At 38.2% G+C, this 15,849-nt stretch overlaps 1 protein-coding gene across 3 annotated transcripts in view; it reads left to right on the top strand.

The window, feature by feature from the left end:
* Window positions 1-14,602, top strand: part of PPP3CA (protein phosphatase 3 catalytic subunit alpha) — a 304,248-nt gene extending 289,646 nt beyond the window's left edge. For 2 of the 3 annotated variants that reach the window (XM_082390999.1, XM_082390997.1), the window contains 4 exons: window positions 650-734; window positions 6,511-6,608; window positions 9,664-9,693; window positions 12,848-14,602. In XM_082390999.1, coding sequence (XP_082247125.1) covers window positions 650-734; window positions 6,511-6,608; window positions 9,664-9,693; window positions 12,848-13,044 — 410 coding nt within the window. In that variant the 3' untranslated portion in view covers window positions 13,045-14,602. The remainder of the gene's footprint in view (window positions 1-649; window positions 735-6,510; window positions 6,609-9,663; window positions 9,694-12,847) is intronic. The other variant, XM_082390998.1, reaches the window with a different exon arrangement.
* Window positions 14,603-15,849: the final 1,247 nt, after the last annotated feature.

The raw sequence follows: 15,849 nt of genomic DNA, 5'->3' as shown, positions 1-15,849 counted from the left end.
GCCCCATGTGCTTTTCAAGCTCCTGCTGGCATCACTTGTGCTAATGTCGCATTGGCCAAAGCAAGACACATGGCCAAGCCCAGATCGGGAGTGGGGAGTTGATGGGGGAAAATAGATGCAATCCAATTAGATGTGTTGGGGGATACCTGCTATGGTGTCATTGCCACTAGAGAAAAAGAAATGGACAAAAATCGGAGCTGTTTGAGGGCTTTCAGGTCAGAGAGAAGGTGACAGGAAACCAGCTCCCTGGTACACACCTTCTGAGGAATATCTATCCTGGTGACTCACTTCCTCTTCCTGCCAATGCACGTTCTCTTTGTATAAACAGAAGAGAAGGGAGCTCAATCAGAAGAGAAGGGTAGGAATCCACCCCATCTGCTCAGTAATTTTTCAATTAGCCCTTTACCCCTCCCCTTGGAAATCTCAGAAGATGCTCTTTGGCATTTTGGGGACCTCTAAAGTATCACAGGCAAGTATTCACGCCTGGAAGTATAGACTTTTAAATTTGATTTACAGGTAAATCCTTAGAGGGGGAAAAAAACCAAACCTGGTTTGGCTTAACTGCAGTCTGTTATACATGTAGATTAGTAAACTAGTTAGAGTTAAATAAAAAGTCACCTGACTTCTCAACTCTGTTTTTAAAATATAGGTGCAACAGCTGCAGCCCGCAAGGAGGTGATAAGGAACAAGATCCGAGCGATCGGCAAGATGGCCAGAGTGTTCTCGGTTCTCAGGTGGGATCATGGTCCTCTGTTGAATATGATTGTCACTCAGTAACATTTTAATACTTTAATCTGGTAATTTAAGTATTTTACTAGAAACTCTGATTTTTCTTAATTATTTTTTAAAATGGAATTGTCAGTTCCTCACTGTTTTAGTCAAATGGAAATCTACTAAATTATTTCTGTAGAGAAAGCTTCTAAAGGGACTTTCACATTCTATCCCTCTATTTGCTGCAGGACTTTAAAACATTTATTTCACAATAGGTTGAACATGTTATGAAATGGAAAAGCTATTATAATCCTTTCTGTTTTTCATTCTCTCTCTGTGGTAAAGATGAATTTATCAGGTGCATTCCACTAGATTTCTACGAAATGAACAACCATAAAGCTTGTTCATGTGAATCTATATTATTCTAATAAATCATTGAGAGAGACAAGTTATTTAGTGTTTCAGTTCCCATATAGTAGTTATTTTTTAAATAGATCATGTATCTTATTATTAAGCAAGGGCTTAGAAAACACGTGTTTTCTTGAAGAGAATTAACTACACTTTTCTTCACTTAAATTCAGTTATCTATTCTTGGATAATACAAAGTATCTATATTTCTCTTCAAAAGGTTACTTTAAAGTACAGTATGATTATATGTGACGAGTATCCAGTCAATTCACAATTACATTATTAACAAGGATAAATAGGAATATCTTGGGAGAAAGTCCATCTCCACATTGTATAATTTCATATTCTAATTTTTGCCAGATTTTTTTTTCCAACTCTTTCGTGGAGTAGCTGCACCGTCTCTTCTGATTTCTCCTTCTTGCTATTTCTATCCCACTCTGGGTAGAGTCACTAAAGAGTAATTAAGTGATTTGATACCAAAAACAGGGAGCCATGAGAAGGATGAAAAGCACAATCATCCTTTCCCAAAGACACCAGATCAAAGTCAGTAATAGCTCTGCAGTAGCAGCCAAATCTTGAAAAGTCATGTTAAAGCTGAAAATAGAGCATAGTTGCTCCCTGTGGCCTAATGAATGAGGCTGCCTTTACTCTAATGCTTTTCATTCCTACTGAACTTGCAGGACTCATTCATTCATTCGAAATAAATATAATGAAACTTAAAGTAGCCATTGTGTACCATGAAGAAAAACATGAAGCAGTACAGGGGGATAGCAAGTGAGAGACGAGGCACTCATTCATTTTAGTACGTGGCCAACAAAGAACTCTCTGAGTCTAGCATTTGAGCAAGTGTGGGGATGACCTTCATGAAGGTAGGGAGTAAGAGTGTTTAAGACAAAAGGAGGGGCTTCCCTGGTGGCGCAGTGGTTAAGAATCCGCCAGCCAATGCAGGGGACATGGGTTTGAGCCCTGGTCTGGGAAGATCCCACATGCCGCGGAGCTTCTAAGCCCGTGCGCCACAACTACTGAGCCTGCACTCTAGAGCCAGCAAGCCACAACTACTGAGCCCGCGTGCCTAGAGCCTGTGCTCCACAACGAAGAGTAACCCCCCCCACCGCAACTAGAAAAAGACTGTGTGCAGCAACAAAGACCCAATGCAGCCAAAAATAAACAAATAAAATAAATAAATTTATTTTTAAAAAAAAGACAAAGGGAGGAGTAAGTACAAAGATCCTTGGATGGACACAAAGTCAGCAGTTTTTAGGGCCAGCAGGGAGGCTTGTGTGGCTAGAAAAATTGCCTTTGGGAGCAGAGGACTATGTGAAGATCATACACTCAGCTGGTCCCTGTGCATAAACACTTGCTTATTTATCATGCCTCAGATTTACCAGTAAATGCTCTTACTTCTTTTTCTATCTGAAGTCTCTGTGAGGATAAGTAAAAACAGCTCCATCACTTCCAGTTGAAAGTACATTTAGGAAAAAAAAGAGAAGCCTTTCTTAACATAAAAGAAAATTCTTTGTATCTATATTAGTCTTCAAACCACGTGAAAGTGACAGGAACAATGCTACAGAATCATAGGTGGGTCTTAAAATTGGAAAGTCCCTCTAGTTCTCCGCATCTTGGTACATAAGATGCAGTTGTTCCCAGCTGAGAGTGGGTTCCATTTGAACCCAGTGATGATCAGTTACTTTGATTAAGGTCGCACATATTGATAGAAAATGAAAACAAGGTATATTGTATTGCTTTCCTATAATAAAAGCATTTGTAGACTACAGGGTGGTCATCTCTAGAGAAAAGTAGGATTGAGCATTAAATGTGTACCATATCGTGCATTAGGCAAAGTGGATACTCTGAATTAAAATGTCAGACATGTAGACAGTAAACTAATGTAAGGCCATGAGATGTGTACTAAGTACATGAAGAGGTGCTCTGCTGTGGAAGAGGATGGGAAGGAGCCCTTCTATTTCCTGAAAGGAATGTTCATGAAGAGGTTGCCGTTGGTGGAGTGCCATGAAGTTCAGGCTGGGTTCCATTAGCTGGAGAATTGTGGTGAAGGCATTCCTGGCAGCTGAGAAGTCCTCAAGATCCTAAGGACCTGGGAGCAGTGTTTTACGGGGCGCTTGTTAAGGGCCAGGTGCTGTATGCTTCATGGTGTACACATTTGAGAGGAGTCCACACGGCAAGCTTGCAAGGTTGAGTTGACCTCAATGAGGAAACAGAAACTGAAAGAGGATACGCAGTATATCCAAACTCACTCAGTGAGTGATCAGTACTAAGGAGAATCGGAGCATGTGCTAACCCACGTGGAGATGTGTATGTCATGATAGTCTGAAGATTGGATAGCAAGATGACTGATGGGTGTCAGCGCATTTAAGAAGCTATTGAAATAATCCAAGCAAAAGATGTTGAACTAGCTGTGGGTGGAGAGATGCAAGGGAAGAGGCAAATACAAGAAATTTGTGAAATGAGACATTTTAACATGTAATGGATGGATACGGATGGTGGTACACATTTGTCAGGTATAGCTGTCCAGCACAGTCCTTACATTTTGGTAGTTTGCCGTTTTATAAGGGAACCAGAAACCTATCTTTCGAGAGCCCTTGCACTTAAGGTGCTGCATGTTGCCTAGGATCCACCAATCAAACGAATGCACGCAGGACTTCTGCTTCAAAGTGAACATCTTGGGGAAGCAGTGAGAAGGGAAGGCAATTCCTCTGTCAGGTGAGAATCTGAGGGACCAAGAGTAGAAGAGCATCTCTCTCAGCATACTGGGGACTAATTACACACCATTAGCCGGAGCTTAGGTGTTGGCTCTAAATAACAGTAAAGGATTCAGAAATCTAAAATGTGGATTAACACTGCCATTCTCCATCCTATTTTTCTTTGACTCCTTCATTTAGTAAATGTTTTATGAATCTCGACTATGCGTTAGGTGCTGTTCTGGTCTAGGTACTGTGGATGCAGCAGGAGCAAAACAAACAGAAACCCCTTTCACATGAAGCTTTTCTAGCTTGGGTGGGGTGTAGTGGGCAGAGGAGCTCAAAAAAAAAAAAAGAAAGAAAAAAAAAGCACCAAGGAAACAAACAAACAAACAGCTCTTCAGGGGTGATAAGTGCTTTAGATAAAAATAAAATAGGGAAGGGGAGATACGGCGTAAGAAAGTGCATATATATATATATTTTTTAACATCTTTATTGGAGTATAATTGCTTTACAATGGTGTGTTAGTTTCTGCTTTATAACAAAGTGAATCAGCTATACATATACATATATCCCCATATCTCCTCCCTCTTGCGTCTCCCTCCCACCCCTCTAGGTGGTCACAAAGCACCGAGCTGATCTCCCTGTGCTGTGCGGCTGCTTCCCACTAGCTATCTATTTTACATTTGGTAGTGTATATATGTCCATGCCACTCTCTCACTTTGTCCCAGTGTCCATTGACAGATGAATGGATGAAGAAGATGTGGCACATATATACAATGGAATATTACTCAGCCATAAAAAGAAACGAAATTACATTATTTGTAGTGAGGTACATATATTTTAAATAGCATTCTCAAGGAAGTCCTCACTTTGAAGGCAGTGCTCCAGCAGAGAGTTGGAGACTGGGAGGGAGGGAGCCAGGCAGATACCTGGGGGAAGAGTGTGACAGAAAGGTGCAGAGCCCCAAGGTGGGGTGTGCTGGGTGCATCGTGAGGACCACGAAGGGAAGTGGGTGGTGGTAGGAAATGTAGTCTAAGAGATGGATAAGGATGGCAGACTGTGGGTTGGGAGCTAGTTTTTTAGGGCTCTGGTCAAACCTTTTAAATATTTTGCCTTTCACCTTTAATGAGAGGAGAAACCATTGGAGCATTTTGCGTAGAGGAGTGACAGGATCTGTGTAGGTATTAAAAGGCTCAGCCAGCTGCTATACTGAGAATAGATATGGGAGGAGAGGGCAAGAGTGTGACAAGGTTGGAGCAGAGAGACCAGTTAAGGGACTGCTGGAACCATCCAGGTAAGAGATGCTGGTGGTCAGAAAAGGAGTCAGTCACAGAAGGCCACCTGATTCCAGTCATAAGAAGTGTCCAGAAGAAGCAAGTCTACAGAAAGTAGATGAATAGTAATACAGGCTGAAAGAAATGGGAGTGCACAAGATTGCTTTTTGGAGGGATGAGAGTGTGCTGAAATTTATCGTGCCGATGGTTTCACAACTGTCTGAATAGACTAAAAACCAGTGATTGAATCACACACTTTAAATGGGCAAATTGTATGGTATGTTAATTATATCTCAATAAAGCTGTTTTCAAAAGAGATGAGGTAGTAGTATTGTGAGAAGTGGTAAGATACTGGAAATAATATGAGGGTAGAGCCCTCAAGATTTGCTAATTGAGTAGATGTGGAATAAGAGAGGATAAAAGGAGTTAAAGGTTGATTCTTTCAGCTTAACTAAAAGATGAAGTCGAAGAAAGATAGTGAAGCAGCAGGTTTGGGGATAGTTTAGGAATTCTGTGTGGGCCATGTTAGCCATCTTCATAAAAAAGTGGAGTAAGTAGTTGTACATATTATAAACATTAGGTATATATGTGTATTGTTAAGTACTTTTTTCTGATTATGTGGGATTACACTGTCTACTATATGGAAATATATGAGGTTATCCCTATTTTATGCTTATTTAATCATTTGATTAATGCTGTGCTGTGGTTAATCAATGTAATTCAAATAATGATGTACATAAAACTGATTGTAAAACAGTTGTCATAATGAGTAATAAAACAACGTTGTATTAGCAGATCCATGGGGAAAGAGACTGAAAAAGAAAAGTTGGAAATTTGACCAGTTGTTTCATCGGTGACTTGCCATTAGTTTGTGTATTTGTCATGTAATGTCAGAATTCCTTAACAATCCCCTGAATGTAACTCCTACTTCCCTAATCCATAGATCAGATCTTTTAAATCTGTTATACTCTCTGGTTTTCTCTCACAAGTCAAATCAGCCCCACGTATTTTTGCAGAGCCTCGGCTGGAAAACTTACAATAGCCCTCTCCATGGCTCTTTTTTTTTTTTTTAAACATATTTATGGTGTTGTGGAAGATGCCCACAAACACTTTGTATTGTGAGCCTGCTTACAAAAGTAGAATTGTTTTCCGTCTCTTCAATAGTCAGAAGAGACTGAACTTCCACAATTGCATAATTCCCAACTTTATCTTAGCAGTCATGTCATGGGCATACCACTACTTCTAGATGAATGTGTGAAAATATAGTATGTTTTAAGTAAAAAAAAAAAAAAAAAACTCAAGAGAGCCAAGGTAGAGGTAAATGTGAGTGCTTACATACATCTTTTCCTTTAAGTCTTTTCTTTGTCTTGAAAGAAAATAAAAGTTAATGTGTCGTCCCCGTTGTGCCTTTGCAGAGAAGAGAGTGAGAGTGTGCTGACGCTGAAAGGCCTGACGCCCACGGGCATGCTCCCCAGTGGAGTGCTCTCTGGAGGGAAACAAACCCTGCAAAGCGGTAAGCAGGCCCATTGGTACAACCCACCGTGTGCAGGCACCTCAGTCAGCTGTGTCGTTAGAGCCCTGATTTATTCACGCATTTAAGGTCAGTCTTGGTCTTCAGATCTTCTCAGCTGGAAGAAAGGCTGAGACCCCCCTCCCTTCCCATGCCCCCATCAGTTTGACCAGTCATGCCCCACCGAGTAGCTCCCTCATTTGCTGGAATGTGTTCTTGACCCCGCTACCCCCATGTCCTCATTTGCACATTAACCACAATTTCAGGCCTCGCTGTAAGGCAACTCATTCAGCTTATCTACATGCACAGTAGGTTTGACCACTTGGAGCCAAGCAGTGGATAAAAACAACTTTTTAATTACATTTTTATTAAATGTACTGTTTATCTATTGGATTGATGAAATAAACACATACACACATAAATCCATGCCTAAGTCTAGGATTTAGTGGAGAATGGAGGAAGAGAATAAAAAGGATGATTTTGTTATCCACTTGAATAGAGTTGAAGTCATAGTTGTCTTTTCCCTGACTTGTTTATTCAAAACATGAGAGTGAGTACCATCATATTTTATTTTTAAGAAAGGACGAAAACATTTCCTTGAAGGTAGATTTTGTATTAAAACCTGTAGTTTTCTGGATGAATGCTGTCCAGTAGAACTTTTTGTGATGATGGAAATTTCTCTACCTATACAGAAGCCACTGGCAATGTATGGCCATTGAGCACTTGAAATACAGCTCTTACAACTGAGAAACTGAGTTTTTTATTTTATCAAATTTTCATTATTTGATTTAAATAGCCACATGTGGCTAGTGGCTACCATATTAGACAGCCCGGTCAGTGTGCTCTTTTACTTTTGTTACTTTTGTTATCTATTTTAACTAACATTATCATTAATTAGAGTCCAATTTTAGCATACTTTATGGAAATTTTGCTTTTAGATTAGACTCTAACAGAAAAAAATGAAAACAACAATACACTCAAACATTTTCAAAGCAATCTCAGCCTCTTGCTTATTTTCCTGTACCTTTCCCTGAATCTTTGTTTGTGTTTTCTTTTCTCTCCCTGTCCCTCAGTCTAGAAGATCCTGGTATTCTTATGGTAATGTTATTTAGATACACCTCTTTTACATAGAAAGTGATGCCCAGCTTCATGGATATTGTACTGCTAAATGATCACCTCCTAGCAGCATCACTAAAATTTTCTTTATTTTCATATGAATTTATTCCAACATCAATGTCTTCGAGTTTCCACAAAAAGAAAAAAAAAATTTCTAAATGAAGGTAGGAAAATACCACAGTATTGAAGTAAGTTCCTCATTTAATTTGTAGCTAAAATTTATCTTAGTAACTTCAGGAAAAAAACCACAATTTTCCCACCAGAGTAAACATGCTCTCTAAGAACATTAGCATAAATGGATCATTTATTATATGCACAAAATACACAACTACCTAATTGACTAAAATCTGCATAGTTTCTGATAAGCACAATTTTAAGGTACAGCAGGTGTATTATCAGAAACTATGGGCCACAGTTGCTTTAGAAGAATACACTTAATAATGGACAGTACATATTTCTAATATGTTGGTCCTGGTGTGGTTCCAGATTTTTTGCTTTACTTTTAAACTTAAGTTCTTAGAATTCTTTGTTTTGTTTCCAGATTTTCACCTGTATTTTAACCTGGGTTATTCAGTTTCCTGTTCTGTTGTTTTATTTTAAACCCATCTGTTTGTCATTTGGTGTTGAACTCACACACACACAAACACATACACACAGCCGACATCTTATTAGTCCTGAGAATTTGAAAAGTCAGTGTATATGTTAAATCATGTACATTAATACAGTTTCAGAATTCATTGTCTCATGCCCTTTAATTTGTCTAAAAGGGTAAACTACTTAAGTTTTACTATTTGGCTCTTCTCCATGGTGGTAACCATTCTGCATTTTTATTGTAAGGAATTTAAAATGCACTGTAAGTAAATTATAGTGTACATTTGGCAGTTGCTCTAGTTTTAAAACCTTAAATTATAAGAAATATGCAAATTAAAGTCAAGGGGTAGAATTTTAATATTAAATATTTTAGAATTACAGAGAAGTTTTGCATTTTAGCACTTAATTAGGGAAACATCTCCTAACCTTGATAACATAGAAAGACTCATACACCTTTAAAGCGAGACTATAGACCCTAAGCTTATTATAAAAATTGCTGATAAAGCAATGGGCTTTTAAAATTTTGCCTCTGAAATATGCTGAGGTTTCAGTATTTAGACGGTCCTTTCTTTAAAATGCTGATAGAATTATTGCTGCTACTGGCATATTATCACGTGATTATAACATTTCAAGATTTTGTTTCCAAAAATGCTATTCCAATGAGGAAAACTGATTTTAAACTGGGTTACCTGGCAAAAGAAGTCCAGGCTATCCCATCCGCATCCTCTTCCTCTTCCCTTTCTCCCTCACTCTCGAAACACGCTCGATGTTTGTCTTTAAAGAGTCACATGTGTTACCAACTCAGAGGCAACTCTAAATTTGCATCCCCCCTGCTTTTCTATTCCACTAGGAAATCGTGCCATTTAATATTAAATAGTGTGAATTATTCCACTGACATTATGACAACACTTCAAGCTCTGCCATTTTGGGGGGCATTTTAAAACTATACATTACCAATCGTAGCAGTGGGTTTATCGTACTTCACGTGAGTCAGATGCACATTTTCGATTGACCTAGTCCCTTGTAGATTCAGTCTAAGTCAAAGAAACCGTTCCTGAGTGTTTTCTTAAAGGGTTCATCATTTTGTCGTTTATTTAGTGAACAAAATCCAAATCATGTCACTCAGATACGTGTAGCCAGCTCATTAAAAAAAACAACAAGAAAAAAACCCCATCATTTTTGTGGTGTTTTTTCTTTCTTTTAAGTATTTCTATTTTGTCTGTGCCAGGATCCAGCACTTACAGGAACATTAATCCTCTTAGCTCCCTTGATCGTCACTGATTTGTTCTTAGAGTTAAAAATCCTCTGCTCATTTTTCTCATTCATTTTGCACCCCCTTTCTTCTCTTCAGCTACTGTTGAGGCTATTGAGGCTGATGAAGGTAAATTGGCCAGTCCCCTTTCTGTTGTACCTGCAACAGACAAGGGCTCTGCTGGGTGTATTCATTTCTTTCTTTCTTTTCTTTTTCTTTTCTTTTTCTTTTTTTTTTTTTTTTTTTTTTGCTGTAGCTTGTACAGAGTGTGTGGGTGTTGGGCTAACAGTTGTGGCTCAGTATTAACCAAAATATTCTTGCTTTAAAGGGGAAAATGTCCTTTTCTGGTTTGTTTGTTTGTTTTTTTTTCCCTTAAAGCTATGTTTGACTTTGTATACAATGATGCTAGTATAATCACAGAAAACAAAAGGATTATAGACCTTGAATGATGTGGGGTGGGATTTATGGCAGCCGTTTTGACAAATAATGGATAAAACAATATTCTTTGAGCTGAACCATGTCCCTCCCTCAAATCACTTTCAGTCGGCCCTGAAAAGGAGAGAATAAAAATAGCTTTATTAAATCTAGTCTTCAGAAATTTCTAGAAAAAAAATTCATTTGAATAGTGCTTTGTTGTAGTTCAACATTAATTTTTGTCTCCAAAAAATATTCCAACAAGAGACAGCTGTGTACGAGATAAACAGTTCTGCTAGTCTTATGAAATTTTAACGTACTGGTATTTGTAGGACGGTTAGCACCAGCAAAATATTCTAAAGAGTTCAAAAATATCTAGTGGCTGTAGAAGTGGCCGGTAACAAGCATAGTGAATATTGAGTCATCACTCAACTCGTTAATGTCCACCGAGTGCCTGCTTTGCACCAGGCACTGTGCCGGGTGCTTCAGGAGAAATGAGACACATTCATCACCGACTGTGTCCCAGCACTGCTCGAGGACAATGGAGTGGACCCTCTCGCAATTCCTTTTGAATCAAGTGCTTTTGAAACGTAGAGTTATGCGAGAACTGCCTATCCAAATAGTTTTTAATCTGATACTTACCACACCCTCTGGAAATTTTAAAAAGAATAATTTGAAGTTCCCCTTTAAAACAAAATTTTTCAGTTGTATTTTGTTCTTGCAAGATAATGTTTTATTGTTCCCAAAATTGTGTGATATGGTGCTTTGATATGATGTAAAATGTGCCACTTTAGACTCTTTAATTTGTACGTGATTTGGATACAGTAGGGGAAATGATAGCGCTGTAAGAGAAAATACAACTGCTTCCTAAATAGCAGTGAATAAACTGCTATTTATGTGGGAATTCTCTATTCCTCTTGGCAAATTCTAATCTGCAGTGTGCATTCTTGTTGATAGTTTGGCTGTTTTCTGTGGTTTCTGTGACTCCTGTGTTGTGTTAAGTATACTACCAATGTAAATTGCTAATACCCATCGTCTGACCAGCAACTACAGCAGAGCACACATTCTTCCAGACCAGGGTAGACAGAAATGATTAGAAATGGAGCCCCATTCCGGACATAGCCATGGCTCTTGCTAGATTTTGAATTTCTGCTCTCTCACCCTATTGGCTTTATTTTAAAACCTTAAACAACCTAAAAGAGAGATTCCACTTTTACCATTTCGATTCGTAAAATCGCTTCATCAATTATGATGACCAACTTTTTATATTTATTAACTATGATGGAATGATATTCACAGTAGTTTAGCAAAACAATAGAGTACTACTTTTGTCCCTCAAAATCATTGAGTTCATTTTCAGGGTGGGTGCTCATCAGACAGCTCTATTATTTTGCGATTTATGACTGAATGAGAGAAGAATTAAGAAGCTTTGCTTTGGGCCTTGGTCTTTTCCCATTTCCCCATCTTCTTCCTCTCATAGTTGACTAATCACCATGACGCTAACCTTTAAAATGCAGAGGGGGAACAAACTGTTTCTCATCATTTAATGAGTTTGGAAGCAACTGGGTCTATCTTTTAAGAATCTCATCCATACTAATGAAAGGCACTGTACATTTGTGTGGGAGTGGCTAGCAAAGTTTCAGCTTGAAACTGCTTTCCTTTTTTTCTCAAATAGGGTAGGAAGGATAAAGGTACAATGAAATGGTCCTTCATCAGCCATGGAGATGCGATCCAGTTCAGCATTGGTGATTGGCCCTTCAGTGTCTGGCTTGCATTTTCACAGGGAGTAAAGCAAACTGATGTCATTGGTTCCCCGTCTATGTACTTTATTTTCAGCTCACTGGTTGGTGCACCTACTGAAGAACTCATTAAGTTTCTTGCACAAATGCCTTCTCTATCTCTGGAGCACACTAGGGTTACTGAAAAAAAACAAGTATCAATGCTCCCCCTTTGTGAATTCCATGGTTTCACTGAATAAGGCCAAAACCATTCCCATTCATTTTGCTAAAAGTTGAAAAAAGCATTTTCCCCTTGTTATTCTTGAACCAGCACTTACGTCTACGTTGATCTACTAAGAAAGAGTTTTTCTTTGATTTAGGCAGTAATGGACCAGATGAACATCAGTTTGACCTGTTCGCTGCTGAAGTGCAGACAGAGTTTTTCTACTTAGTGATCTGATCTTGATTTTTATGAGTTTCTTTTACCTTGTTCCCACTCCACATGTTTCCAAAGTGGAGTGGAGAAGCAGGAGTTTATAATTTCATTTTTTTTCATGCCACTGTTGAGTTGTTTGCCAAGGAAGTCTTTCTGGGATCCTGAGATGGCATGGAAACGCCCCAAGTTCATGCCTTTTATAGCTCCTTTTAGCTTCTGCTCTAAGCTCTTCACTAGATTTTTAGGTCTAGCTGCTTCATTGATTCTCCTGAATTTGCCATTACTAGCACAATGGAATAGTAAAATTAGGGCCATTTCCATTCTTTCTAGGTTAGGGCATTTGATACAGTAATTGTGCCAAAGATGTGGCCAGTTTACACTGGGCCTAGAGACCTATCCCTGGTAGCAGCCTTTCTCTTTACATACCGCTTCATGGATCTAAACTTCCATGAAGACGAGAGAAACGTTTACATCTTACTAACTTGAAGAGGAGATTTTGGTTGGCAAGAGACATTGGCTGTTACCAGACGTCTCGGTTATCTTCGGGGATGGTAAGGAGTCTGTGGTGCCGTGTTCAGGTCCCGTCACTTTGTTCTCTACTAAAGGATTCCCTCTCTCACTGCGAAATCTCTAACACCACCTGCCACAACAGCTGTGCCCTTTGTGTTCCTCTTACTAACCCAGTTTTTCTTTTTTTTAATGATTTTCTGTTTAGCTATCAAAGGATTTTCACCACAACATAAGATCACTAGCTTCGAGGAGGCCAAGGGCTTAGATCGAATTAACGAGAGGATGCCACCTCGCAGAGATGCCATGCCCTCTGACACCAACCTTAACTCCATCAACAAGACTCTCGCCTCAGAGACTAACGGCACGGACAGCAATGGCAGTAATAGCAGCAATATACAGTGACCGCTTCCTGTTCACTTTTTTTTTTTTTTTTTTTTTTTTGGAGCTGCAGGCCATGATGGGGATTGCTGCATATCAGCAGTTGGATGTTCTTGCCTCTGATGGTAGCTTATTTGCTCTGGGGCCAGGAGTTGGATTCAGTTTACACTATCATTAGAAAAGAGGGAGAGAGAGAATAAACTATATTTTGGTGAGGGTTGTGATTAAACACCTCTTTTGGGTATGCCTTTTAAAAATGCTTATAGGAAAAACAATTTAAAAAGAAAGCTAATGCTAGTATATACTGCAATGTTAGGGGAATGAACACGTTTTCCTACTGCATCGGGGACTTCTAGATAGGTTAATGAGAGGTCTTTTATTATGTTACTGGACATGAAAACTTTGTCTAATTTCTTACTCTATTGTACGTTTACAGTTGCAGCACTAAAAATGGATGACATCAAACATTTTTAACAAAATGATGTACAAACTAAATAAGGACTATTTATTGATAATGTTTTGCTACTCTTGTCAGACAATGGCTATAAAATGAATTAGGCAGTCTTAAAAAAAAAAAAAAAGCAGAAAAAGAAAAAAAAAAAGAATGTTGCAAATTTGTTAAAATGCCAAAAAGGACAGTTTAATTTTGTACAGATTATGCTTACCTCAGGTTTCTTTAGTGTGCTTGAATGCCCTTGTTTCCATATAACACTTATCTTATTACTTTGGCAATGAATACCTTTTCTTTTCTTTAAGTTTTAAAAAACTGGAATAATTACATCTATCTCTTTTTTTTTTTTTTTTGCTGTTTATATTTAGGGGGTTTTGTTGATAAATCAAGTCTTGGTTGTGGCTTGCTGAATTAAATATTTATGAGTGGTGCATTTTTAAGTATAGTAAACAAGACACCATATTAAGTACAGTGATAAAGCATCTATATTCTGTAAAAAAAAAAAATCTGCCTATGCATGTTTTTTAAGGAAAAAAATGGCTGTATCGGCCTGTATGGGACTGTAATGCGCTTAGTGGTCTGACATATACTGGAAATGTATGTATACTGGCGTACTTTATATTCTCTAAAATGCTTCATGCCTTTGAAATTTTGTAATCAAAAAAAAAGCTTTGAAAAAATCTAAAGGGGAGAGTATTCTTAAAAGTTTTTAACATAAGCTTGTCAGTGCACATATAGATGGTTAGCATGTTTAGCAAACCTTGTGAAATTTAAATAAGTTTATAGTTACATGTGAAACTCTAAATGCATGGTAACTGGTAATGTCATGACAGTTGAGTTATTTTGTTAGGTTCTGTCATGTGCCACAAAATATGTACTTTTTTCACTTTTTCCCTTTGTATATCAGTTACGGGTTACAACTGGTTCATTCTGAAAACAACAACAACAGCAAAAGTCCATTCATATTTTTTAACAATTGTATAAGTGCCCAAGTAATTCACTACAGCCTAAAGGCTTGCCTTTGTAATTTGACTTCTGAAATGTTGGCAATCAAAGCATGCACTTGTAACAATGAAAAAGAAAAAAGCATTTTATATTACTACTCAATAAAATGTGCATGAACTTAAAGAACTCTCCTCCTTTCCCTGAGTCTGCTGAAGGGATTTACATGCACAATTACCATGCTGTCTTCTAGGTGCTGGGTCCACCCCAACGCATCACAGATTGACTTGAAGTGGCTGCTCGGAGGGCCTTGGGCTCTCAGGTGTGGTGCCTACTTCCTCTGTAAGAATCTTGGTAGATTTGTGTCTCAGATCACACAAGAGAAATATATTGAAGGAGCAAATGCCATCTTCTGGCTCCCTCAAAGGTGGGAGCCCGTTCAGAAACCAGAGCATTCCTTTTTATTGAAAAAAACAAACAAAAAACATGTTATCCGTTGTTTCAGTTGTACTAGCTGCCCTGTCTGCTGAATCGAAAGGAACGAAGCAACTAAATGCATTTTCATCGCAAGAGAGTTGCGTTTGTATCGCTATGAAATTTGTATCCCGTGGCTTTAGCTAATATCTGATCACCTGAAGATTTGAGATACACCAAATTTTAGTTTGTTTCTAACATTGTTCATTTTCAGTGCACTTTGTTTTTATGTAATAAAGTATGCTGTTATATGAAATGACAAGAATATGGCAATTAGTGATCTAGTGTACCAAAACAAAGATTTTCTAGATATATTCTCTGACAAAAACTATCCCAAATTTATTTTGATGAATTCAAACATTCCCGCCCCCCCACCATGGATATTTTTCTGTCCTACAAAAAATGACACCCAAGGAAAATATTTAGATGCAATATTTATTAGAATGATATGAAAGAAATGGTAATTCTGGTACCAAGGTGTTTATTTTCTTTCTTACAACTGCAGAGAAAATATCCTGACAAAAAAAAAATCCTTTTTTTGGATTCCTTTCTTTTACAAATTGTGCTGAGGCAACTATGGCATAGAAATAAACATTTGACATTAAAATAAGCAGTTGATGTGAGTATTGCTTGGTCTTTCTGCTAAGTAGTTAGGAAAGTAATAGTGTATATTTTTACATTATAATTCAGTCTATCAGGGAAATCAATGCACAACAGAAGTTATTTCTCTAAAAGCGAAAACACTGCCAGATCATCAGTTATTAAATCTATCTCTTTCACTTTTGGAGAAACTATTGGATTCTTCAGTTGCTTATTCCAGTGACTCTTTGGCTAAACACACAAACACACACACACACACACACACACACACACACACACACACAGCCTCCTGTCCTCTGCCTTTCTTCATCCACCCCCAAGGTGCCTTACATCTCATGGGCTTCAAACTCAGCGCTGACTTT

Source organism: Balaenoptera borealis, assembly GCF_965194805.1.
Source record: "Balaenoptera borealis genome assembly, chromosome: 4".
Lineage (NCBI taxonomy): Eukaryota > Metazoa > Chordata > Mammalia > Artiodactyla > Balaenopteridae > Balaenoptera > Balaenoptera borealis.
Note: the sequence above shows the minus strand (reverse complement) of the source record. Positions and strands in the feature narration are given on the sequence as shown.